The sequence below is a fragment of the Nylanderia fulva genome, unplaced genomic scaffold (genome assembly GCF_048542155.1).
Source record: "Nylanderia fulva isolate GAGA-0341 unplaced genomic scaffold, ASM4854215v1 Scaffold12, whole genome shotgun sequence".
NCBI classification, from domain to species: Eukaryota; Metazoa; Arthropoda; class Insecta; order Hymenoptera; family Formicidae; genus Nylanderia; species Nylanderia fulva.
Window position 1 is genome coordinate 1,100,811 of NW_028189409.1, and position 26,131 is coordinate 1,126,941.

General features: G+C 33.0%; 1 protein-coding gene across 1 annotated transcript in view; it reads left to right on the forward strand.

Annotated features, from left to right (window-relative positions):
* The window catches only part of LOC114943526 (uncharacterized), a 71,323-nt gene extending 45,442 nt beyond the window's left edge, over positions 1-25,881 (forward strand). Inside the window, exon 3 of the mRNA XM_029319165.2 lies at positions 15,827-25,881. Coding sequence (XP_029174998.1) covers positions 15,827-15,841 — 15 coding nt within the window. The 3' untranslated portion in view covers positions 15,842-25,881. The remainder of the gene's footprint in view (positions 1-15,826) is intronic.
* The last annotated feature ends 250 nt before the right edge of the window (positions 25,882-26,131 follow it).

A 26,131-nucleotide genomic window follows, 5' to 3' on the forward strand; every position in this document is an offset into this window, starting at 1 on the left:
GGCAGCAGCTGCAGCGTCGGCGATGACTGCATCGGGAAACGACGGAAGGGGAAAGGGAAAGTCGGGTCCGTACTTCCGGTATGGTGCGAGTGCTGACGCGGAAAACTGTGCACGTATTGCAAAATAACAGGCACGCGAAGGCTGAAAGAAATCTAACCAGAGGAGAGACACTGCCTATCCTCGCGCACCTGCTACGCTCGCCTAAAATCTAATTTTTCAACAAACGCGTTTAATCTATCGCGTAATTATGACTGCTTCAATTTTTGAAGCTCGATTAAACGATGCGAATGAGACAAAAAATTATTTCTTCTAAATTAATCATTTTATATGATCATCTGCATCATCTAAATTAATCTATTATTTATTCTATCTTTCGTCTATAAATTTATTAAAATCGATTTTATTTATTATATAGATTTATGATATTTATAATATTTATTATAATTTAGTTTATTTTAATTTTAGATACATTTTTTCGGAAATTAATATTTTCGAATATGGGCGACCACAAAAAATTATTTCACATTCTATATGATGCATTATGTCATTTGTTGTTCTATCTTTCGTCTATGAATTTATTAAAATCGATTTTATTTATTATGTAATTTATGATACTTATAATATTTATTATAATTTAGTTTATTATAATTTTAGATAAATTTTTTCGGAAATTAATATTTTCGAATATGGGCGACCACAAAAAATTATTTCACATTTTATACGATGCATTATGTCATCTGTTATTCTGTCTTTTGTCTATGAATTTATTAAAATCAATTTTATTTATTATATAATTTATGATACTTATAATATTTATTATAATTTCAGATAAATATTTTTAGAAATTAATATTTTCGAATATGGGTAACCAAAAAAAATTATTATGCCATCTGTTATTCTGTCTTTCATCTATGAATTGTTTCTTATATGTAATTTGAAATTAATGTTTTCAAAACTAAATATTTTCACGCGAGTATATTCCTTAATATCGACCGAATATCGCACGAATAAACCACGCGTTGCGGATGTCCATTGCAAAACGTTGTTTGCATAGCGACAGCCGATTGGCGAAATTGCGACGGACTGTGAAACTAGTTGAACGAAGCGTAATTACAAGCGCGATACTATTCCTCCTCCATCCTCTTCCGTTTTCCGTCTTCACGTTCTTGACATCGCACACAAACGCGAGCAGACTTTGTTTCGGTGTGTGCAATTGACCGAAAATTCTCGCATCGATATATATATATATATATATATATATATATACATCTCTCTCTCGTTGCACGTTATGCAAGCTAATAATTCGTCGAATCCACCCGTGGAATGTCGGAGGTGAGACGCGGCGAGAACTTATATTCGCGATGAACTTTGAAGCGCGATTTAGTATGCATTGAAATTGGTACGCGAATTTAACGAGATCGCGTTTGTAGATTACATCGATAGTTGAAGACGTAAGTTAGGTGCAGCACATTTGACGTTGGATATTCCTGTCGTTCATGAAAGATTAACGCGTTATCAAACTTAGTCTCATGTATTATTTATTTGAAAAATTAAATTTTGCAGAATTAAATTCCCACAGAAAGGGGATATATTACCTGGATTTCATATAAGAATAAACCGAGGAATTTGTAAACAAATTATTCATGGTAGTCTGTTCAATAATTCTTTGACACACACAAAAATGTATAACAACACAAAGATGTAATAAGATTCGACCCGGGGGTTACAAACTATTTCTATCATTACGAGCTCTCAGAAATATCGATATCAGTGGAAGATGAAATCAGACCCGAAAAAAGGAGCAAAACTGATCGCGGGCAAGGAGTAAATGGTAGCCGTAGATAATAACTCGAAGACGTCCAACACGATCGAGAAATACGACACGAAGGCTTGTAGCCGCAGAATCAGTGCCAGCTCGGAGGGTTGTCGGGAACGTGCCCTGAGGTTACACAAGGAGAGAGTCCCGTGGAGAGGAATGGTTACAATCCACGACCACGAAGATAAAGAGGGAAGAGAAAGAGAGAGTGGCTGAAAGAGAGAGAGAGAGAGCGCAAAATGGATAACGCCGGGATAGAAATCAGCCGGGGTGGAAATATTTTAGCGCCACGGGCGAATCTATCCCTTGATGACAATTCCAGAACGCGGCCAATACGCGACAATGGCGCCGGGCTCTTTTTTGTATACATAGCGCCGCCGCGCTTCACGCATGTATCTCCAGCCGGAAGCGAAATTTCCGTATTACGCTTCGTGCGCTCCGATACCCCGAAAGCTGTTGCTTTGATCATTGATCTCCAAGGGGCACCAAAGGACACCGGGTCGCTGCGCGTCGTAGCGTTTTACCCGTGCGGAGGCAAACGTAAAGGCTTGTTAAATTGGAGTTTTTCGAATTGTACTTGCCTTTGCCTTTTTCCGCAGAAACAAGACATAATGCTTATTATGCGCAAAACATAATGCTTATTATGTGAAGGAGATGAATATCTTTGAGAAAATATCCCTTTATGGCGATGAATGTGTGTGTGAGTTTTTTTATTTTTTTAAGAATACAATTTGCTTTTGTGCAACTGACAGAGTATCTTATACTAGTCTTATGGGAAATAAATTTTGGCTAGTTTTTCTACATATTGATGACTGTTATTGATTGGCTGTAAATTAGTAACTATTATTTATATAGCTTTGAGTCTATTAGATTTTTTGTACAACAAATTATAAGCTACAACGGGATTCAATTTCATTTAGGACTTCAAATGGGTTCAAAACTCGTACTGATCCTATATAAAATTGAATTTTGGTAAAAAAGCTAATTTTCTCCTATATTGTAGCTTATTTATGATCTACTGAACAAAGAATATAATATACTTAAAGCTAACTGACAAAGTCCTATACTACTAATCTCATGTGAAATGGATTTTGGTTAAAGCTAGTTTTTTCTATATGTTGATGTTATAATTTCAAAGTTAAATAATGAACAAACACTGAGCTACTAGTCAAACAACTTACAAAACCCAAGTTCCGGATTGGCTGTAAATTAGTAACTATTATTTAACTTTGAGCCTATTACATTATTTCTTCAGCAAATCATAAGCTACAACAGGATTCAATTTTATTTAGGACTTTCGATGGGTTCAAAACTTGTACTGATCCTATAAAAAATTGCTTGGTAAAACGAGCTGATTTTCTCCTATATTATAGCTTATTATTTATTGAACAAAGAATATAATAGACTCAAAGCTAAAAACAGTTACTGATTTACAGCCAGCCAAACATGAAAAACTCGGGCTCTGCGAATTGTTGGATTGACTGTAGCTTTTAGTAGCTACCCATTATTTAGCTTTGAGGCTATTACATCTTTTGTTCAGCGAGTCATAAGCTGCAATATATGAAAAAAACTAGATCAAATTAATTTAATCGAAATCCATTTCGTATAAAATCAGTGTCACTTTAATTAGCTAATTATTACAACTATAATTTTCATTTTAATGAAAAACAAACGCATCGTTTATTCATTATTTTTCTGTGTCTTTTACATTTCGTAAATTCTGCCAATATTTAAACGTATATCCGGTTTTAACTTATAGCCTTTAAGCCCGTTACAGTTAATCAATGAACACAGCCTTTAGCGAGTGTCTCTCCGCGAACATTATAATATGAATGTTTGATAGTTGCGAAACACCCCGAAACGCAGATTGCACGGTTGCGGAGTACGTTTCGTTGCGAGAACATTTACCGATGTAGGGAGAAAGGCCACATTTATAGGCGCGCACACACACACGTATAGGAGGATGGGCGGCCGTCGATGCGAAATCGAGTGTAGTTGGTAAACTCGCGCGGTTGGTGAAAGCTGCGGCACAAAGGCTCCCGTAACACGATGTCGTTTACTCGAGAGAGCCGATCAAAGCGTCCAAGCGGTCAGTCCAAAGATATCGAGACACGCGTCATGAAGCGTAACATAGGAATTTTGCTTCCGGGATCGAGACGAGAGCTCGTTTATTATTAAATCTTTTTTGCAACCTTCCCCTACTCTCGTTGCTTGTATCTCTGTATTGAAACGTCACACTTGGCGGTCTCATAATTTTTCTCTCCCTTTTTTTATGAAACCTGTACCCACTGTGGAATTATATACAGGGCGTCCTGCAAAAACTGGATCAACGCTTAAGGGTAGATTCCTGGGATCATTTGCGGACGATTTTTTCTTAACAAAAATGTCAACATCAATAATTTTCGAGTTGTAATTATTATTTAATTTTGCTATTAATTGAGGAATTTGCTATAGAAAAAAATTACAATGATAAACTTATAAGGTATATTATACAGGATGCCCCAGAATTAGTTAATCATTTTAATGAAAGATTCCGCAGATTATTTGGAGACAACTTTTCCTCAGCAAAAATGTCGAGGTACCAATAATTTTCGAGTTATAATTATTATTTAATTTTGTTATTAATTGAAGAGTTTGCTATAAAAAAATCTTTGCAACGATAAATTTATTAGGTATATGATACAAGATGCCCCATAATTAGTTAATCACCTTAATGGGAGATTCCTCAGATTATTTGGAGACGACTTTTTCTCAGCAAAAATGTCGAGGCACCAATAAATTTTGAGTTATAAGCGATTAAAAATAGAGGGTTTCTTCAATTTCAAGTAGGGTTTATTTTAATTTAAGGCTTAATTACAAAGATACGTGATAGCAAAAATTAGGAACATGCAGAAAATTATATCGACATTTTCTCAGGAAAAATTGTCTCCAAATGATCCCAGGAATCTACCTGATTTTTACGGGACACCTTGTATATTACGTAGAGCGCAGTTGGTTTTTTTTATCGTCGACATTGATATTGATTTGTAATTTTGTATGTGAATTGAGCGACAAAAATATTTCGAAAAAGATGACATTTATCAAATAAATACGCCGATAATTTCGATCATTTGTTAGTGATAGAATTTTACATGAGAAAAAAAATTTATGATTTATATCTGACATTAATCTATTTATCAAATCGAAAAAGCATCGCAACTGCGATAAATCGTAATTGTTCGAAACTGTAACTATTATTGTTTTAGCCTGCAAACGTGTAAATTTACAGGCTTGATCTGTCGGTTTCCCTGACATTAATAAACTGACACGTTAAATAATTTAGGGGAACGTGTGTATTGATTTTTATTATTAGATAAACGGACTGTTTTATTGTCCGTCAGAGAGGTTTATCGGTACACCGTGTTGTATTAAAATAAATGAACATTGTAAATAAGTTGTGCGCGGTATATAAAATCGAAAGGACGGATTGCGTAGCGATGGAACCTTTTGATGGTCGTAAAACGGGGATTGCAAATATTGGTTTATGGTTTAATCTTCGGATTCTCCACGCTATGGCATACACTCTACTATAACCAGGGACTGTAAACCGAAGGCGATTGCATCGATGAAATTACTATCGAGGCATATGGCGATGTCAATATTTTAATTTGATGGAGTTTCCATATAGTACCCTGTCTGTTCTATTAGGGATAAAACGAAATGATATTAACGTAACGCAAGGCTATTGTATAAACGATGAGATGAGGCAATAAAATTAAAGGCAAATATAATTTTAACTTAAGATAATGAGGAAAGCGTGAATAATAATTATTATACCGTAGAGCTATTTCGCGTCTGTCTGATAATGTTGGTACAATCGTGCAACTATCCTAATGCAATCAATATATAATAGCCATCGTTATTATGCTACACTAAATTATGTTACGTCGTTTACTAACAAGGATAATATTTCCTTAAATTATGCTACCCTCCTCCCAATGAGAAGAGCGTGCAGCGAGTTAAATCTGCATATTATAAATATTATTTATCGCATTCAGACACGAATTAGATGTGTCTCACTTTTGCGTCGAATAAAATTGCCGTTCGCAAACATCGCGTCTTCTTTCTTTGAAGAGCGGCAAGAAACGCCGACTGGCAGCGATTTATCGCTAATTATTGTTCCGCGTGTAAAACCGCGAAACGAGCGAAATGTCTCGCGCGTGCGCGTGCAACGTGAACACCTAACTCTCTGACACGCGACCCTGCCGCGAGGCGTGTATAAAATCGCCGCCGACATTGATGGATGCGAAATCGGACCTTAAACCAACCCCGTGCGAACCCAGCTTGGTCCAGTCTGATACACACAGATATTAGAATAACAAATGGCCAAATCGGAGATCTCTGAAGAAGAAGAAAAAGGAGAGATTACGTTTTTGTATACTTTGCGCGATTTTTCGTACCACAAGTTCGCGCTTTTATGGTGACTAGGTGAGTTCCGAAGAACAGGCGAGAGAAAATATTTTACGCGGCATTTAAGAGCGAAAGCTGCTGTAACATGCAATTTAATTTACAATCTGTTTTTAATTAAGTTATATTGTACACTGACGCACGCAAATTAGAATGGAAATAAAGTGATTCTAAATAAGTATGAAAAATTTTAGATGATTTTTTGTTAAAAATTATTCTTTTATATAAACATATATTTCTTTCCCTTTCTGAGGAGTTACTCTCTTCTTCAAGAGTGAGGATAATCAGATTTTTAATTTTTTTTCTTAAATTTTAGACAAGTTGAAAAATAAAACTTGGTGGGCATTTTCTATACTAATGGAAAGGATTTTTGTTACTATTTTTTTAATATTAATTTTCTTAATATTTTTTAAATATTGCAACATTTTTTCCTCTCCGTATTGTTATAGGAAAATGAAACCAGCAACCTCTATTCAATTTTTTATTAGAATTTTTTTAACGAATCGAAATATGATCATTTAAAAATATGCGTTAGGAAGATTGAATCCTTTAGAAACTTTTTTTATTTGTTTCATTTTTTTGTAAAATCAATAGTTTGTAATAAAAAAAAATAAAAATACATTATTATGCATAACACGAATAATGCTAAATAATATAAGTTTTGAGAAGTTAAATTTTAGAATAAAAAAGCTAGCGGCTCAAAATAATAAATTATAATAAATATTGAAGAAAGAATGAAACAAAACCAAGAAATTTGAAAAAAAAAATCTAATTTTCACCTCCTTTTTTGAAAGAGTAATTTTTCAGGAAGAGCTGTAAAAATAGATATGTTATAAGATTATAAAAGACTTCTCTTAATTTTCGACAAAGAATTTCTCCCAAAATTTATTACACTAATTATCCCGTATCTACAATGCTTTTAAATCAGTATAAAAAAGAGAGAGAGAGAGAAAGAAAAAATTTTAAGAGCGAGAGAATTATTGTTTTCCTGATTCTTTTCATTGAATAATTTATTTTGAGAAGAGCAGAAGTATCTTGAACATATTTTGAATTCCGTGGCTTGTTTAACACACTCGGGAAGTCATGTGTTATAAAGGAGGCTTAAACTTGTAAGGGTGGGCGATTCTGAACGCGACAAGATATCAATTTGGGCAATTAAATCCCATCTGCAGGGGACTAAACGTGTTATCTGCTCGGTTATATCTGCACCACAGCCTCTTCGTCGTGTCATGTTGCCCTCTTGCTCCTTCCTCTCCCTATTTGCTATATTTTGTCGCGAATCGGCAACCCCCGGCGAATCCTAAGGGGATGACACCGTATCTATCGACTCCTCGAAATCTTGTTACACGTACGCGCAGTTGGCGCTACATTCTCATATCGTTCTCGGCGTTGTCGCTGTGGTGTTCCTGAGGGCATCTTTAAACCGAACGAGACCTCGGAACGCATCCACAAGTGTCGTTTGGGAATGCGCATTTCGTACGTAACGTGTAAGAGAGAATTGACGCGGTGAATTAGAATAATTCTAGAGAAATATTACAACGTGTATAATAAAAGACAATGCCTGCCTGCAACATTGACACATGTGTAATTAAATCAGATTTTTATTTGTTCAATCTTTTACTTAAGGGGTTGTATACCCTTGTTGTGCGCAAAAATGCCTATTTTTGACAATTTTTTCTCAATAAATAACATAGTAATCAATATAGGTTTTTTTTTTAAATTTTTGTTATATGTTTGAATGTGTAGGTATATAAAAATTAATTTTTATGACAAGTTATACAACAAGTGATAAATCCAGTGATAGTTCCAATGTCTGCATTTTGCATTGTAGATTAGATTTCATCTGAAAAATAAAAATGTGTTCTTGTAAAAAAATGTTACAGTTAATCTGTGGAAAGGAATTTTTTAATTTATAAATATTTTTTTAATTCGATAACATAAAAAAAGTTATAAATTTACCTCAAAAATTTTTTTTTTTTTGTAAAAATCAAGTAAATAAAAAGTAAACAAGATATAAACAAATAAAGAAATAAAAAATAGAAACAACAAATAAAAAATCAAAAGAGCTTCCGACAGATCGTAACTAAAATAAATATGTAACGAATAAAAAATAAAAAAAATTCTGTATTGATCACTATGTTATTTACTGAGAAAAAACTTCCTGAAAATATATCATTTCTTTCATGTGACAAAGATCTATGTATACCTACCTCTTAATTAAATTAGTGCAATTTTTATTTATATTTTTTTAATTCTTTATCAATTATATTAATTCAACTTTATTTATTTTGCTAAAAATATGATTTCTATATATCGAATCTCCGGTTTTTTCGGTGTGACGTTTCGAAAGAATCACGCCAAACTCGCAAGAGATATTTATCTCGCGAAGCAGACGCAACCGGAATCGGAACTCGCTCCGGCGTCGCAATTTACGCAAGTCACCGTCAGGACTTTCAACTTTGCCTAACGAATTCGAGCAAATTTTAACTAGATATGTATATATATTCGACATTCTGTTCGACCACGAAAAACGTAAATAACGTTCTGCGATGAAAGGAGACATCTTTCATATCCAGCTACGACTCGACGAAATTGAATGATTTTCGAAGCATCGATTACGATGCATATTACCGTATATATTTGAAGAATGTCAGACTTAAATTTATATTTTATTGTAATATGTGACTAAAAGCCTACATTTTATTTCAATTATTTGGCAGGATGCAATTTAAAAAAAAATTACTTTCTCTCGAGAGATGCATTTCAATGAATTTAGAAACGCGTCATTTCTTAGGCGAGTCACGGAAAAGTAAAAAAATAGATGATACCACGAGTTCGGGAGACCGCAATTCTCTGAAGTAGTTGTTACATTTTAATGCTGTGGCCGAGGCCACTAAAATCACGCTTGCTTAAAAATCTGGAGTGTTTCTCAGCCTTTCATTACGAAAAAGTCTATGATTTTTTCACAATCAGAGTCATTAAAGTCACGGTTAACAGAAACAGAGGAATAATAATTTCTACTGGAAAAAAACGAGAGATCTCGAAAAAAAAGAATATTTTTTTATTGTATTACGCTAGTTTCCCCGAAAAAAACATCAGAAGGATAACAAAAAAGAAAAAAAAACGACAGAATGCATGCAATTTGTCACCATCGCATACTCTATAATCATGCTAATTGCCTGCTTTTTGTTAAAGAGGATTGTGCGAGAAAGAAAGTTTCCAAAGATTAAAATTTGCTTGATGTTCGAAAATAATTTTTTATCATATTCTTTTTAACATTTTTTTCTCTGTTCTAATTAATGACAGCGACAACATACTTTTTATATATCTTTGAAACAAAGTTCATATTGTTTTATTAATTTAGATTATTGTGAAAGCTAAATTTTGATGAATAAAATTCTAATTTTGCAGAAAGAAGTTGTGAAGCATCATTTATAATTTATCAAACTTATACGAGTTGTACAATTTTAATAAATAATAATAATTATATTACACTATATTACATAATTAATATTATATAAAATATATTAATATTAATATAATATAAACTTGGCAAAATCGATTTCGACGTAACTAGCAATTTTATTCAATACTTTCACAGGTGAAAGTATTGAATAAAATTGTTAGTTACGTTGAAATCAATTTTGCCAAGTTTATTTTCACCACTAGCGTCCAATATTAATTTTGATTGATCTTAATATAATATATTAATATCAATGTTAATATAATATTTTAATATATTAATATTATATATATAAAATATATTAATGGTGAAGTAATCATTACACATATCAATTATCACAATTTCAAAATATATTTTGTAAAAGCAGATATAATTAGGGAAGCACTTCCTAAATGGGTTATTATCTTTCTTTTAGTCTTAGATTAAGGAGAACAAACAACGATTCTGCCGAGGGTGCGAATAATATCTTCGTTGACCCTTCATAATAATCGATGTCCGGGCTCGTTTGCAGCTGAGAATCGTGTTTGCGAGAATGCGGAAATTAGTTTTACGAACTCCTCGCTTCTAGAGAGTCGAAGAAAAAAAATAGAGATAGAGTAAGAGAGAAAGAGAGAGATGAAGAGAGGGATAGATCGACGATACCGATCAACTATTAATTCTTCGTGTATTTCTGATATCAGCATGTCGAAGTTTAAACACGGGTAATGAAGGTTCATGTAATCTCATCCTCATTTTCTTTGTTCTTTAGCGATAAAAAAAGGAAAATTTATTTAAAAGTTCAAACTTTAAAGTAAACACACGCAAACGTATATCTTTGCGAGAAAGAATTTTATGAGCTACAATTTTGATAATAATTATTTTTCTCGAAAAATTGATAGTTTTCGAGATAATGGCAAAAAACTAAAATTTGCTCCCATAAAAAAATCGTCCTAGATGAAATTAAGGGGACTTTTCAGAATTTCATCGAAATAAAGGTCTTCACAAAAATTCAGCTTGGTCCTAATTTTTATGACGTCAAAGTCTAATTTTACTGGACTATCTGGAGTCGTGAAACATTCATTACACAAACAAAATTGTAATCAATCATCGACGATTGCATATATACAATTTTCGATAAATTTTTTTATTATTGATTCGTAAATATTGATATTAATTATATACACCGCAAACATTATATTGACATTCGAAAATTTGAAATCACAAAAATGGGTATAAATTCTCGTCTGCTCTCTTTTAAATGGAATTGTATGTATGACTTTCATCATTTATATTCATACAAATGCGATAAAACTCACCTTTTTATCATATGTTTAGTTCGTTGAAATATAGGATAATAAAGTCATATCACTATTATTTGCATCTTATTGTCAGTTGTTCGCTTCGATCATAATTCTTTTTGACGTTTCAACCATACATATTCTTTTAATAGTCGGTTGTATTCGTACGCGGAAACGTATATAAATGCACTTTTCTCTCAGGCGACGTGTAACGCAAAAACTCTCGACCATCATCAGACTGACCTGTATTTCGCGTGAAAATAAGAGCAGAAAATAATTCCAGCTCAAGAGAGAAAGAGAAGCTTTATAAATAGATGAAACACCGCGACTCGATAGACATCATAAACGATTTACCAATAAACGCTAGCGCGTTTATTCGCATGCTTTCACCGCTCATTCCATTAAGTCATCGACTTAAAAGTCATTTCAATAAAAAAAAAATTATGAACATAACATAAAAATACTAACATTTTTTATTCATTTATTTCAAGCAATTAAATATAAAGTACTAGAAAATATATACAGAGTGTTTCTAAATAAATGCACAAAATTTTAGATGATTCTTTGTCAAAAATTAAGGAGAGTTTTTTATATAAAAATATATACTCTTGTATTCTTTCTTGAAAATTTATACTCCTCCAAGAAAAATAAAAAGTAGAATTTTAATTTTTTTCCCAAATTTGGACAAGTTAAAAAATAAAATTTGGATTATTATATAAAAGAAACGCGTCACAATTATCGGTCATATCGGAACATAGATTATTGAACCATGAATTTAATTGGGAGGATGTAAAAGTCTTAGACGAGGAGCCTTTTTTAGGTAAACGTTTGATATCCGAAATGATCCACATAAAACGTCAGAGGAATAGTTTAAATTTACATAGCGACACCGATAAATTAAACGAGAATTTTGATCTGTTAATAGAAAAATTGACCAAAATCTAGCTTTGTGATTATACATAACCGGATTTTATGTTAGACCTTTGACATGAGTGCCGATAAGTTTTAGTTGTTTTTATTTTTATTTTCATATTTTATTTTTATATTTGTTTTTTGCGTATATATGTATCGACTGTGTCGAGGTAGAATACCGCACAGTCGTTAGAGTGATGTGTCACGTGTAACATCGTCTTCTCTCTGTTTTTGCTGTCGAGGTGAGTGTTCTTCCCGGTTTTTAATTTATAATTCTTGTGGATTTTTCTATGTTTAATTTATACTATGTTGATTAGTGTTGGTAAGGGAGTCACTGCTCTGCTTCCTTCCTGACGATGGTCACCGTTAGGGAGACACTCCGACGGCCGGACGGTTTGAATAGGGAGGAGAATGATATTTAATTTATTTGCGGATTGTATGTATACGAGTTTTATAATTTTCTGATTGTACCGATTATCTTTTATTTTTGTTTCTTTGTATTTTGCAGCTACTGAAGAAGACCCGAAGTGGGTCGAAACGTTTGGAATTTAATAAATGAGTTTGATTTGAGATCTCATTTTAATTTATTAATTTTGTGCATGTCATCCGCACAGGCTCCGATTGCCGTCGAGATTTTATTTTTATTGTAACACAATAATTTGAGCCGAGATTATCAGTTTTTTTATATTGGATTATTATTTTCTATTAATAAAATGGAATCTAATTAATATTTTTTTATATGGCGATAAAACTAGCAATCCTTATTCAATTTTTTATCGGATCGGAATGTGATCATCTTAATCTAATAAAAAATTGCGTTAGAAAGCTTCCTAGAAATTATTTAATTTTTTATTTTTCGTAAAATCAATAATTTGTAAGAAAAAAATTAAAATACATTATCATAGGCAAAATGATTAAATGACATAGGTTTCGAATTACAACTTTAACAATCCTTATTTAACTTTAATTAAAACTTTTTAGCGGATCGGAGTATAATCATCTAAAACTATGCACCAGAAAGCTTGATTCTTTCAGAAACTTTTTTATTTTTTTTATTTTTATTTTGTAAAATCAAGTGTTTTCAAGAAAAAAAAAATAAAAACCTAATTTTTACTTCTTCCTTTAAAGGAATATAGAAGTATATATATTTATGTAAAAAACCCTCTTAATTTTCGAGAAAGAAAAATCATTTAAAATTTATTGCTTATTTAAAAACATTCGTATATATTATTCATCATGATATTTTGTCATGATATTTGGTCAAATTATTTTCAGCACTATTCTTTCTTTAACCAGAATATTCTTGGCACTATTGTGTGCGTAAGGAAATGAATGGAATGGCTGGTGCTTATTTCGTGCAGTATTGCAGGCCGATTCTAGCTGCATATGCGTCTGCTTTGGCATTTATGGGGGCATTTATATTGGCTGGCGATTATATAGTGGTGTATAGTAGCAGGAGTAGTTAGGGGTGCGATACTATCGGCGGAGGCGCCTCCAATCATTTCCCAATTAGCAGCTGATTGCGTACAGTCCCCGGTAGAACTTGGAGCATAGCTATAGCTCCGGCTAACTGAGAATTCTCGCAAGTGGGAGCGAGAGAAGGGTGGGAAGAAGAGAAAGGACGAGATGGGGTTGAAAAGGAGGAAGGGATGGAAGGCGATTTGCAACGTTAATATCCAACGATGCGTAACCGCTCGAGCACAATATCGGTGATCGCGCAAATTGCGATCGCCAATACCGATCTTTATATACACGGATTCGATGCGAGGGATAATATAATGGTGTCATTAAAGATAGCGCCGCCATTCTATGCTCGTATTGTTATTGGAAAATCGTCCGGCGCCGCCATCCTTGAGACTCATTTTTATGATCCGCCGCTGATCTCCGCTTTTATAGTCGCGGATGATGGATTTTTCGTTGAAGTTTTCATTTTTTGCGGGTGTACATAGCTGATTGCTGATTCGAATGATGTGAAAATTAAAAAAAAATGTTATTAGTTCGGGTATAATTTAATTAATAGCGTTAAGAGATAATTAATAAGAAGATATTGAAAATAAAAATATTTAAACGGTATAATATAATAGACAGGGCAAAATTATTTTTATAGCTGTACTTTGGATAGATTTTTTTATCGTGACTCACGAATATATTCATATTTCATAGTCACGTTCTAGCACACTTCATATAGTCATCGAAAATTGTTTTCATTTTCTGGCAAATTCAATTAAACAAACCCAAATTCCTCCACATGGAGACAAACTATCTATGCTAAAAAAATTGATGTCGAGCGACCTTTGCAAATATCAGTTTCACGATTTGATTAATCTTGAATCTCTTGTTAACTGCGATCTCGTCGATTTAATTCCTTTTTTCCCCGTCGACGCCGGACTGAATCGCAAATCAAATTCTGCCAAAAATATACGTTGCTTAAAAAATAGCAGGGAATGGAGGAATAGAAAAACTCGATTAATCCGTTCACTGTATCATCGAGGATAGGAAACGTGTACCATTTATATAACAATTTCGATCCATCGACATGTCATTAAACTGTCTAGACTTTTCCAAAATATCTCTGCCTATTTTCTACAATTTGTTATTTATACTTTCTCCAAAAGATTCGATCTATTTATCTCCTCTCTATCGATTCTAACGTATGTATGTGTATGTGTAAAGATAACAGAGACTCTGCAATAGCAGCATTTCGGATACAATAAATACTAATAGTTGCTTCGCACGCATACGGAAGTTTACGTTCGTCCGTCCTACAACATTGGAAGGGAAAAACAACCCTAATAGCTGCGTCGCGACTAACTAACGTCGGCACTTTGTGCGTTCACGCTCGATTGGGACGCGGCTTCGTGCCGTTAGTCACACATCAGGAAGAAAAATAGACTAATGGCCCCGAGGGGTTAAAATGCCGAAAGTGGTACAACGGTGCCATCCGAAAGGCGCTAACGACGACCCTCTCTCGTTAACGTCCATTGTGTTTTAGGCGGATTAGTCGTCCATTTGTTTCGCCGTTCTCTCCTTTTCCGTTTTAATCCTATACGTACAATTGCCGAGTATATATTCTTTCGTCGCCTCCGATTAAACAGATCCTAAACGCCGTCCTGTTTTTTTATCGATGAAACGTCATTTTGCGCACGCTTTTCTTTTTATTGCTTTAATGGAATAATAAATGCTTTTCCACGATTAAAGTACATATAGAAATAAAGTACAGATCTACCGATTTTATGTTGAAAACGGAAAATTTTTTTAAATTAAAAAATTAAAAATTTGATTTGTTCTTTCATCGATAAAACAGGACGACATTTAGGATTCCTTTAAATGCGTTTTATTGTTTTTGACGTCGATCATTTTTTAGTTGTCCATTTGTTTCGTCTCATCCTCCTTTTCCTTTTTTGTTTTAATCCTATACAATTGTCGAGTATATATTCTTTTGTCGTTTCCGATTAAACAGATCCTAAACGCCGTCCTGTTTTTTTATCGATAAAACATTATATTTGCGCACGCTTTTCTTTTTATTGCTTTAATAGAATAATAAATGCTTTTTCACGATTAAAGTTTATATAGAAATAAAGTACAGATCTACCGATTTTATGTTGAAAACAGAAAATTTTTTTAAATTAAAAAATTAAAAATTTGATTTGTTCTTTCATTGATAAAACATCATTTTTGTGCACCCTTTTCTTTTTATTAATTGAATAGAATAATTAATGCTTTTCCACAATTGAAGTACATATAGAAACAAAGTGCGGACCTACCGATTTTATGTTAAAAACAAAAAAAATATTTTTAAATTAAGAAATTAAAATTTTTTTAAAGATAAAACAGGTCGGCGTTTAGGATTCCTTTAAATGTGTTTTATCGTTTTTGATAATTAATTCGTAATTTTTTTCTCGCGTGTTGCAGAGCTTGGCGACCTAGCTATCGCGGCTCGTCATTCCTCGGGGACCGATAGCGACGGCGACGACGACGATGAAGAATCGTTCGAACGCAAAGTCCACCATGTGCCAACGCGAATGCAGCTGGCGGAACAACCCGGATCCCGGGGCGAATTATTCAGACAACTTGGAGAACACCGTTTCAAGACGGCGGCACATCACGCTCAAACGCTTTCGGTCGTCGCCCGATGGTGTCGTGCTAAGAGACAACAGTGTATTGACGATACTGATTCGAGCGTGTGCCTGATCGCGTTGACTTGACAAGGGTATAGTGATACGGCACTGAATTTTTTTACAGGTAATCAGAGGGATAAGTGGTTGTGTGAATTTTGATTGAGTTTGGAATGTTGGGATGTGAGTGATGCAATTTGTATTTTGGATCGAGAGAATACGAGGCTTCACATGTACATGCTTGACGCGTTTCCCAGAGATTTGATTAGATTAGGAAATATTTAATGCGCTTAAAAAAACAAGAAACAAATCTGTTTATTATCGAAAAATTTGATTGTTAATTTTTCTTATATTATACAAGATGTATCTAAATAAATGCGAAAAATTTTAGAAGATTTTAGATGATTCTTTGTCGAAAATTATAAGGGAGGTTTCTTATACAAACACTTATATCCCTCTGAGGAAATACATTTTTTTAAAGAAGGAGGTGAAAATTAAGTTTTTATTTTTTTTTCAAATTTCAGAAAAATTAAAAAATAAAACTTGATGGATATTTTTTATTAATAAAAAGGATATCTATTAATATTTAAAAAAAAATCAAAACTTAATTTTTACCTTCCTCTTTAGAAAAGTGAATTCCTCAGGGAGGGATATAAGAGTAAATGTTTAAGAAATCCCATTTAATTTTCGACAAAGAATCATTTCCTAGAATTTTTCGCACTTATTTAAATACACCCTGTATAAATGTATTATTAATGTAACGATTTATACATGTATATGTTATTCATCGACATGCTTAATAATTTAGATCTTATTTCAGAAGCTTCTAAACACAATTCATATTTTTATTATATCATTCTTTAATACAAATACAATATTTACAATATAACTACTTTTTTCAATCAAAATTTCTCTATATATAATTTATTTTCTCGTTTATGATGCGTATCGTACGTTGCATTTATTATGGAAATTAATTTTTGCTCTCGCTTATATTTTATTTAAAGTATTTTTGCGAATGTACGAAAAATGAAAGATTATTATGCGGTGGAGAACAAAATATTTTTAAACGTCGAATTGAATTAATATACCGCGGCGACACGTAAAATTAAAGTAAATACGGGCAAAAAGCAAACAAGAATAAATATGAAACATTACAAATTCGCGTCGGTCAAGCACGCGTTTTCGCGTGCTACAAACGCATTACGCGAACGAAGATACTCTTACGTATTTATATTTGTCTCTCCTGACATTTTGTTTCCGCGATCTCATGCAAATTACACAAATTATCGCAATTCCCCTAAGAATCTTCGCCGTGTAATAGCGAATATCCAAGCAATCTCGGGAAATATAGCGAGAATAATAAACGAATAAAAAAAGAAATAAATGCGCGGAGATGTTTTTCGCCTCTCTCATTTTATCTGCACGCATCAATTTATATAAATTATGCATTTCTGGTCTCTCTTTTTCTTTCTCTCTTTTAAAATAGATTCTAATAAAAATATTTTATATATTTTCATTTTTTAATATTACTTTATATATATATTTTTATATATGTGTATATATTTTTTTATATATTTCTTTCACTTAATCAAGAAAATCTTTTGCGTAAAAAAGATGCATATACAATATTTTGATATTTTTATTTGTGGTAATTTGATTTTACAAAACATGCAATATATCTATCTCTTTTTGCTGGACAGAATGATTTCAAGAAAAAAAATTTGGGAATAATTCATAATGTCAGTCAAATATCGCTTCCGGATTTTAAAGCAAAATCGAAGCAATCCTGTACAATAAATTTATCGAACGTTATATAAATTTGACAGAAATGCAGATATGAGAAAAAAAAAGAGAGAGTGAGAGGACCGGAGGAAAGCCGTCCAACAAAGTAGAAAAAAAGTCGATTTTCCGTCGACTTGGACACGCGTCATCGCGTGTCTCGAACAAATTAGCGATCCCTGACTCCGCGCTATGGCTGATTTATTCGTCGCGGTATGCATCGTTCAACGAATTATCTCCGTCCTCGTCTGGCACGTTCAAGCCAAGAGGAATTGAATATGTGCAAAAATCCGGGAACAGCGCGTAAAAGTTTCATAGACGGAAGGGCTTTAATCAATTCTCCTCTCAGCGTTAATAGAAAGCAACTTTGGTATAAAGTAACTTCCATCCGCGCTAATTTAAATTAATAGGAGCCTCGAGTGCGCTACAAACTATTGAATGCAGTATTGCATTTATTGATTTTAAAAGGTGATTGAAAGGAGAATAAATACTACTCCTATTTACTAATTGTATCTAGTGTCAAAGTGTAACGTTAATTTCGCTAAATGTCAATTTAATTTGTTTATGGTTCATTAATTGTCCTTTTCATTTTACGAAATGCCCCAATTACACTAGATTATAAAAAAAATATTCTTTCTTTTTTCATTTTTTGAAATAAAAAATAAAGATTTTTTTATAGATTTTGGATGTTAAAAACAATGCCGATTTTCATCAATATATCAGGTCTCCGAAATTAAGATATTTAATATGCAAAACATGACTTTTTTGGGATATTTCGATTTTTGTAAAAAAAGTTAACATTATTTTAAAATTCTGATCAAAAGTCATAAATGTATTCTTTATTTCTTATAAAATGCATTTTTTGTTTCGACATCTTACTTTTTAGATATATTATTACAGGAAGGATTTAAATACAGAGTTTTGCTGAAATAGCAAATATTCCGTCTATGATGATAAAGTTTTATAATCATAATTTGTAGTTTAGGGTTATCGATACAAAAGTGTAGCTTTTTGTAATAAATTTCACTAAATGTATATTTATATATAGGACATCTCATTGTAAGTCCATCTTGAATTTTTCGAAACAAATTGCATTTTCGAAAAAATGTTCCCGTTAAAAATTTTATAATTTCTGAAGGAAAACGAATAATGATAAAATGAATTTTGGAAAAAAGAATTACTTTTTTCAAAAAATCAGGGGCATCTTTCTATGAGAAATAGTTCTCAGCTTTAATCTTTTATAACATGAGTAAAAAATAAGATATTGAAATAAAAAGAAATGAATTTTATAAGGGTTGATCAATATATTCATGATATTTGATCAGATTTCCGCATAACGTTAACCTTTTACAATAAAAACTTCACATATCGCAAAAGAGTTATTTTTTACATATTAAACTTTAATTATTTTGGAAATCGGACGTGCTGGTAAAATTTAGTTGCAGCATCGTTTTTAGAGCATCCAAAAATCTTAAGAAACACTTTAGTCCAGTAAAATTAAACTTGAAAAGGACAAAACTTCATAAAAATTAGAACGAAGTTGAATTTTTGTAGAGACCTTTATTTCGATGTTCTAATAAAATCCTGAAGAATATTTTTTATGAGGGATAAAAGGAGGTAAATTTTAGTCTTTTGTCATTATCTCGAAAACTGTCAAGTTTTCGAGAAAAATAGTTATTATCAAAAATGTAGCTCATAAAATTTCCTACAAAAAAGATTTGTATACTTTTTTTGTGGAATTAACCGTTTCAAAGATATAGAGCGAATTAAGTCTGAGAAAATATGCACACTACTATACAGTACTATATATGAGACTAATAAATCCTAATTTTTATGAAGTCAAAGCCTAATTTTACTGGACTACTTGGTGTGAAATAATTTTCGACTATAAATTAATATTATCATTTTCGAGCTTCAGCCGAGACATAATATAGACAAAGGGTAACGAGACTAACGCGCTAACGACGCCAACGTTAATTACCACCCTCAAATAGACCGCCTAATCGGCGAGCGAATGGACGCACTAATTACGCGCCCTCCTGATAATAATTGAGCGAATCCCAATTTAGAATCGACGGAGAAATTGGCGGAGCCAGAGAGTGAATCTCTCGTTCATCATTCGTTGGATATTCGCAAAATACACAGTTTCGTACATTTTGTATCCGTCACACGGATTTCGCATAGATCTCTCCTCGATTCATCAATACACGGCCATTAAATTAAAAGCGAGGGATTTATCGTTTTGTGTTAATAATATTGTCAATAACGCGCAGCAACTGTGACATATTTTTAAGTTATAATTCCATTGTTATTGATTTATCTCATTATTTACTTAATCTGTGTCTGTTTTTAAAATCTCAAATATATATCGACAGCGATTAATGGAATGAAATTCGCAGGTCGAGGAATAACATGGATTTAATCTTGCACGGGATTAAATGTGCACGAATGTTCAGTTTATTGACTATTTGGATAATATAGAATTTGTGTAATGCGTGATATGTACTAGCTATTTCATTTTACCGCGTTACGTGATGAGTACGGCTGAAACTGGGGTTGCATACATCTCATTTTATATACACCAGGGAAAACGTTGCATCACATACACTTACACACACACACACACACACATACATACATACATGCAGGTACACACGAAAAGTTTTGTTACAAAGCTTTTGTATAAAATATAGCAAAGTGAGCGACAAATGTGAAAGTGCACTAGTTATAATCTAAATAAACCATTTATCAAGAATTTTGAAATAGCATTTTATATAGCGCTTATGTCGACAAATGACATAAACAAATATCATTGGCCTAAATAAGGAGCGAGATGCAACGCTTTTTATGTGTGTATACTTGTGATAGATGTAATTGCGTTTGCAATTATTTTTTCCTTTTTCATGAATACAGTTAAAAGAATTTGTACAAGAAAATGCAAATATATATATATATACGTATTCAGGGTGTAACTGAAAAAAGGTGAAATTCATCATTTTTTACAAGTTTGCAATTTTTGCCGTCGTGGATCTGTATAATTAAGTCTTCAAATTTTATTAAAAGTAAACTTTACATGAAATTAAGTGAAAAAATGAAGTTTTGTTAATATTTTAAAATTTAGTTTGCGAGAAACCCATCTTTTTCAATCATTTATAAATAAAAAATTATTGATGCCTCAACATTTTCCCTGAGGAAAAATCATCTCCAAATTGACTAGAGAATTCGATGATATGCTCTAGATATTTTTTCAGTTACATTCTGCATATACAATATAATATATATACAGCGTAATTCTAAATGAGTATGACAAATTTTAGGATATAATTCTTTCGTCGAAAGTTAAAGGGAGGTTTTTCATATCTTTCCCTGGAAAATTTCAATTTTCTAAAGAAAGTGAAAATTAGGTTTTAATTTTTTCTCAAGTTTTGTCTTTGTTCCATTTTTTTCAACATTTACTATAATTTTGTTTCGCTTGCTTTTTTATTCTAAAATTCAACTTCCCGTAATTTGAAACTTATGCCATTTAGCAATGTATTTTAATTTTTATCATGCAAACTTTTACAAAAAAAGAAAGAAGAAATGAAAAAATGTTTAAAGGAATAAGTAAGATTTCTAATATATATCTTTAGATGCTCACATTCCAACCCATTACAAAATTGTAATAAAAAATTGAATAGGGGTTGCCAGTTTCATCCCCTTATAACGATACGAATAGATTAGAAAAATATTTTTTTTACTAATAAAAATGTTCACCAAAATTTCATTTTTTAACTTATCCAAAATTTGAGGGAAAGAAAATAAAAACCTAATTTTCATCTTCTCTTTGTAACTCCTTAGAGATACAGGAGTATATTATTTATATAAAAGACCTAATTTCTGATAAAGAATCGTCTCTTAAAATTGTCTCTTAAATTTGTCGCACTTATTTCGAATGAACCTGTATATATGTATATACAATATCACACCGCGAATTTTTCATCAGAATGTACAAACGCTTTCCTCTTCAGCCGACAAGCGAATTCTCAAATAAGGTGTGCGCGCACGATACGAGCCGCTAGAAAGAAACACGGTGTTGCAGATCTAGATTCGCGATAGATAAACAGGACACTTGATTCTTAAAATAGAGGATTTCTTATATAGGCGGCACGCGAGAAAGAGATGCGCGCCGGAGTCTAATCGCTTAAGGCACAACACACCGATACTAATTTAAATACATCCACAAGCGTGAACGCAGCATATGTGATTTTGTAAATACGTGTGAGTGCGCAACCGGGGATACGAGGAAGAGAGATAATGTCGAATGTTCTATTCTTCCCCGCATTTTCATCGTGAAAACAAATCAACGAAGAGGAGCCGCGCGAAGATGTACCGTCGATCTCTTTCAAAAATGGAAGATCACGATCGCGTGAGCTCGCGAGCTTCTTCTCGCGTGTATGTATATACATGTGTATGTATGTGTGCGTGTGTGTGTGTGTGCGACGATAAACTCGTCGAGGGAGGATACTGTGGAAGCGAGCTCTCGCGATCGCGAGGTGGTACCTTTCCGGGCTTGTCCAGGCGTGCGTGATGACGTATGTAAGTGATGAAGAGGTAAGAGGAGATGAGCGCGTGTAACACAGGGTAGACAATAGGGACCATCGAGGGAGAGACTGCTACCAGGAGCGAGCGAGCGATGGGACGCGGCGGTGTTCGTTTCATGAATATTTCAACATCCGTCGTCGACGGTAAATACCGAGAGCGTCGGTGAAATTATGTTCCGCGAGTCGGTCGACCCAAATATCGCGACAAGAGGTTTCCCGGAAAGAATATTAGAGCGTAAAAGATACATTTTAGTGAACGAGAGAGAAGGATAATTCGCTTGGAAACGTTGTCCTTTGACTATGTTCGCGCCAGGATTATTGGTTTGCGTTAATGAAAAATTGAATTCTTCGTTAAGGGGATCCTAACGACTTGTTTTGTCGATACAAACGCGAAGTTGGATTCGATCATAAATTTTTTTATTAGCTATACAGAATTCTGATGAATCCTTTTTTACAATTAAAGTATTAATATTAACAAACGGATGAGCGAAAAGGATTTTTCAATTTATATATCAAATAAAAGATAAAAAGATTCATGGTCGAAACCAATTTCGCGTTTCTATCGATAAAATAAGACATTAAAATCACTTTAAAAATCACCTAATTTAAAAAATTTTACAAATTTAAATAAAAATCAAGCTCGTTATTGTTTAAAAAAATAATGAAATTGATATTATAAAACGAGCGGTATTCATAAAATATTATAAAAATTTATTATTAATTACAAACGTTTCGAACATTAACTGATGTCTTCTTCAGTCTATAATTAGGTACATTACATTAGATGCAAACAACATAAATAACGTATTTAATTAATATGTTTAATTATGTTTATACATAACGTTTGTAATTAATAATAAATTTTTATAATATTTTATAAATACCGCTTCTTTTAGGTCTTTTATAATATCAATTTCATTATTTAAAAAAAAAAAAAAATTCTTTTAAATCGGTAGGTCCGCGCTTTGTTTTTATATATACTTTAATCGTAGAAAAATATTTCTTATTCTGTTCAACCAATAAAAAGAAAAGGGTGCGCAAAAAATAATGTTTTATCGATAAAATAGGACGGCGTTCAGGATCCCCTTACGAGCTTCTACTTGTGTAAGTAGTACAGAGAGACAAAGAGAGAGAGAGAGAGGGGAGATATTATTTCTCGAAAATCGTTCCTTTTTCCGAAGACATACGATCGGGGATGAAACGGATGATATCTATCGCGGAGATTACGACGCATATTACATTTCGAAGTATAATGGAAGAGCGTATTCCCGAAGAGAGCCCCGGCTGCATGCGCGGCGTATTACATTTGGAAGTATGAAATTGTTTCACGGTGCCGAATCTTTGAATTTTCCCTCAAAGCACCCTCCGTCCTCGACTTGAATCCCTATTCAGCGGGCGCGCCGTGTATACAAGAGACGGGGCCTGAACTTTATTACAGTAGGTCTTTTCTGCGGGCGAGGTTCTCTCTCGATCGACCGTGAACGAGAATTCATTCGGCACCGAGAGAGATCGGGCTTGTAGTAAACCTCCTTCGGCCCCGTCAGAGGAGGAGGCAACGGGTCAATAATAACGTCGAGACTTGCCTCGACTCGACTCGGTGCGGTGGTTGAATCGCGCGTCGTCGAGCGAAGAAGAGCGCGCCTGAGGGATTGGAAGAGCGAAGGGGAGAGAACGTGCCACCTGTTACACCCTCGGCCTTCTCATCGGACTCTTCCCTAACCGTCGGGAGGGATAGGCGGCGTGAACGAACGTAAAGTCGAAAGTTCGGGGGTTCCTTTCGACGCTCCTCTTCAGGAGAAACCGGCTGTCGCCGGAGTGTTTTTCGAACGACCCCGAAAGTTTTAGGGGAATTTCTTCCCTTTCTCTCTCTTTTCCTATTTGTGACGGCTAATTCAATCTTCATCCGGCTCTATTACTGCGATTACTCTGCGATTTATATCATCTGCGAGTCTACGTGATAAAAATTAATTGGCGCGATCCCCCGAAATTTGCGATCTTATCTATCTCGTCGTTAGAATTTTGTTCGCTTCTCTTGGATTTTAGGATTAAGGATGCTGGTTAGGTCTGTTTTATCGACAAATATTATTTTTATTTTACTCTTTATTGGCTATGCAGAATAAAAAATCTTTTACTAGAATTAAAATACTCATAATAACAAATCTGAGCTATTGCATATGTATATTAAAAAAAAAAAAAAAACAAGAAAACTAAAGTAATTAGTTTTTATATCAGTCTTTTGAATTAGGCCAACCTAACTTAAACGATAAGAAAATCTGTAATTATTTAATTTTTCATTTTGTATAGCTAATAAAGAATTAAATGAAAATAATATTTCCGGCTATTACTGCGATTACCCTGCGATTTATATCATCTGCGAGTTTATGTGATAAAAATTAATTGGCGCGATCCCCCGAAATTTGCGATCTTATCTATTTCGTCGTTAGAATTTTGTTTGCTTCTTAGATTTTAGGATTAAGGATGCTGGTTAGGTCTGTTTTATCGACAAATATTATTTTTATTTTACTTTTTATTGGCTATGCAGAATAAAAAATTTTTTACTAGAATTAAAATACTCATAATAACAAATTTGAGCTACTGCATATGTATATTAAAAAAAAAAACAAGAAAACTAAAGTAATTAGTTTTTATATCAGTCTTTTGAATTAGGCCAACCTAACTTAAACGATAAGAAAATCTGTAATTATTTAATTTTTCATTCTGTATAGCTAATAAAGAATTAAATGAAAATAATATTTCCGGCTATTACTGCGATTACCCTGCGATTTATATCATCTACGAGTCTACGTGATAAAAATTAATTGGCGCGATCCCCCGAAAATTGCGATCTTATCTATCTCGTCGTTAGAATTTTGTTCGCTTCTTGGATTTTAGGATTAAGGATGCTGGTTAGGTCTGTTTTATCGACAAATATTATTTTTATTTAACTCTTTATTGGCTGTACAGAATAAAAAATCCTTTACTAGAATTAAAATACTCATAATAACAAATCTGAGCTACTGCATATGTATATTAAAAAAAAAAAAAAAACAAGAAAACTAAAGTAATTAGTTTTTATATCAGTCTTTTTAATTAGGCCAATCTAACTTAAACGATAAGAAAATCTGTAATTATTTAATTTTTCATTCTGTATAGCTAATAAAGAATTAAATGAAAATAATATTTGTCGATAAAACAGACTTAACCAGCATCCCCTTAAAGTCTGACATAAGTTTGAATTATCGAGGTGTCGAACCGGTCTGCCATTATTGCTTTGCTCGCTCCTGAGCACACCGACAATTGTGACGCACCAATTATCTATTTCGTGGGAATTTCTCTTCTCCGAGATACACTCGTCCACGATAGTTATAAAGCGGCACGACTTGTCTCGGCGAGGCGAATCACGAAATCGTGCGAGATGGTCAAACACAATAAGCTTGGAACTATGTACTTAATATATGATAAGCCACGTTCGAATAAAAATGTCATATAACATGCTATCTACTTTATTATCTCGTCCGTACATATAAGCGGTAAATGTAAAACCTATAATAGGATTAAAGTGACAAGAGAAATTCGATATTCCGAATCTTGCAGCAAAATGAAGTTACGTTTTTATCTTTCACGCGACTTATTGCGATTATTTATGGGATATGTTAAAAAGTTATTATTACAGGTGGCAAAAACAATCCGATTTTCTAGAAAAAAAATTCTTTAAGAAATAAACAAATACGAAGGAAAAG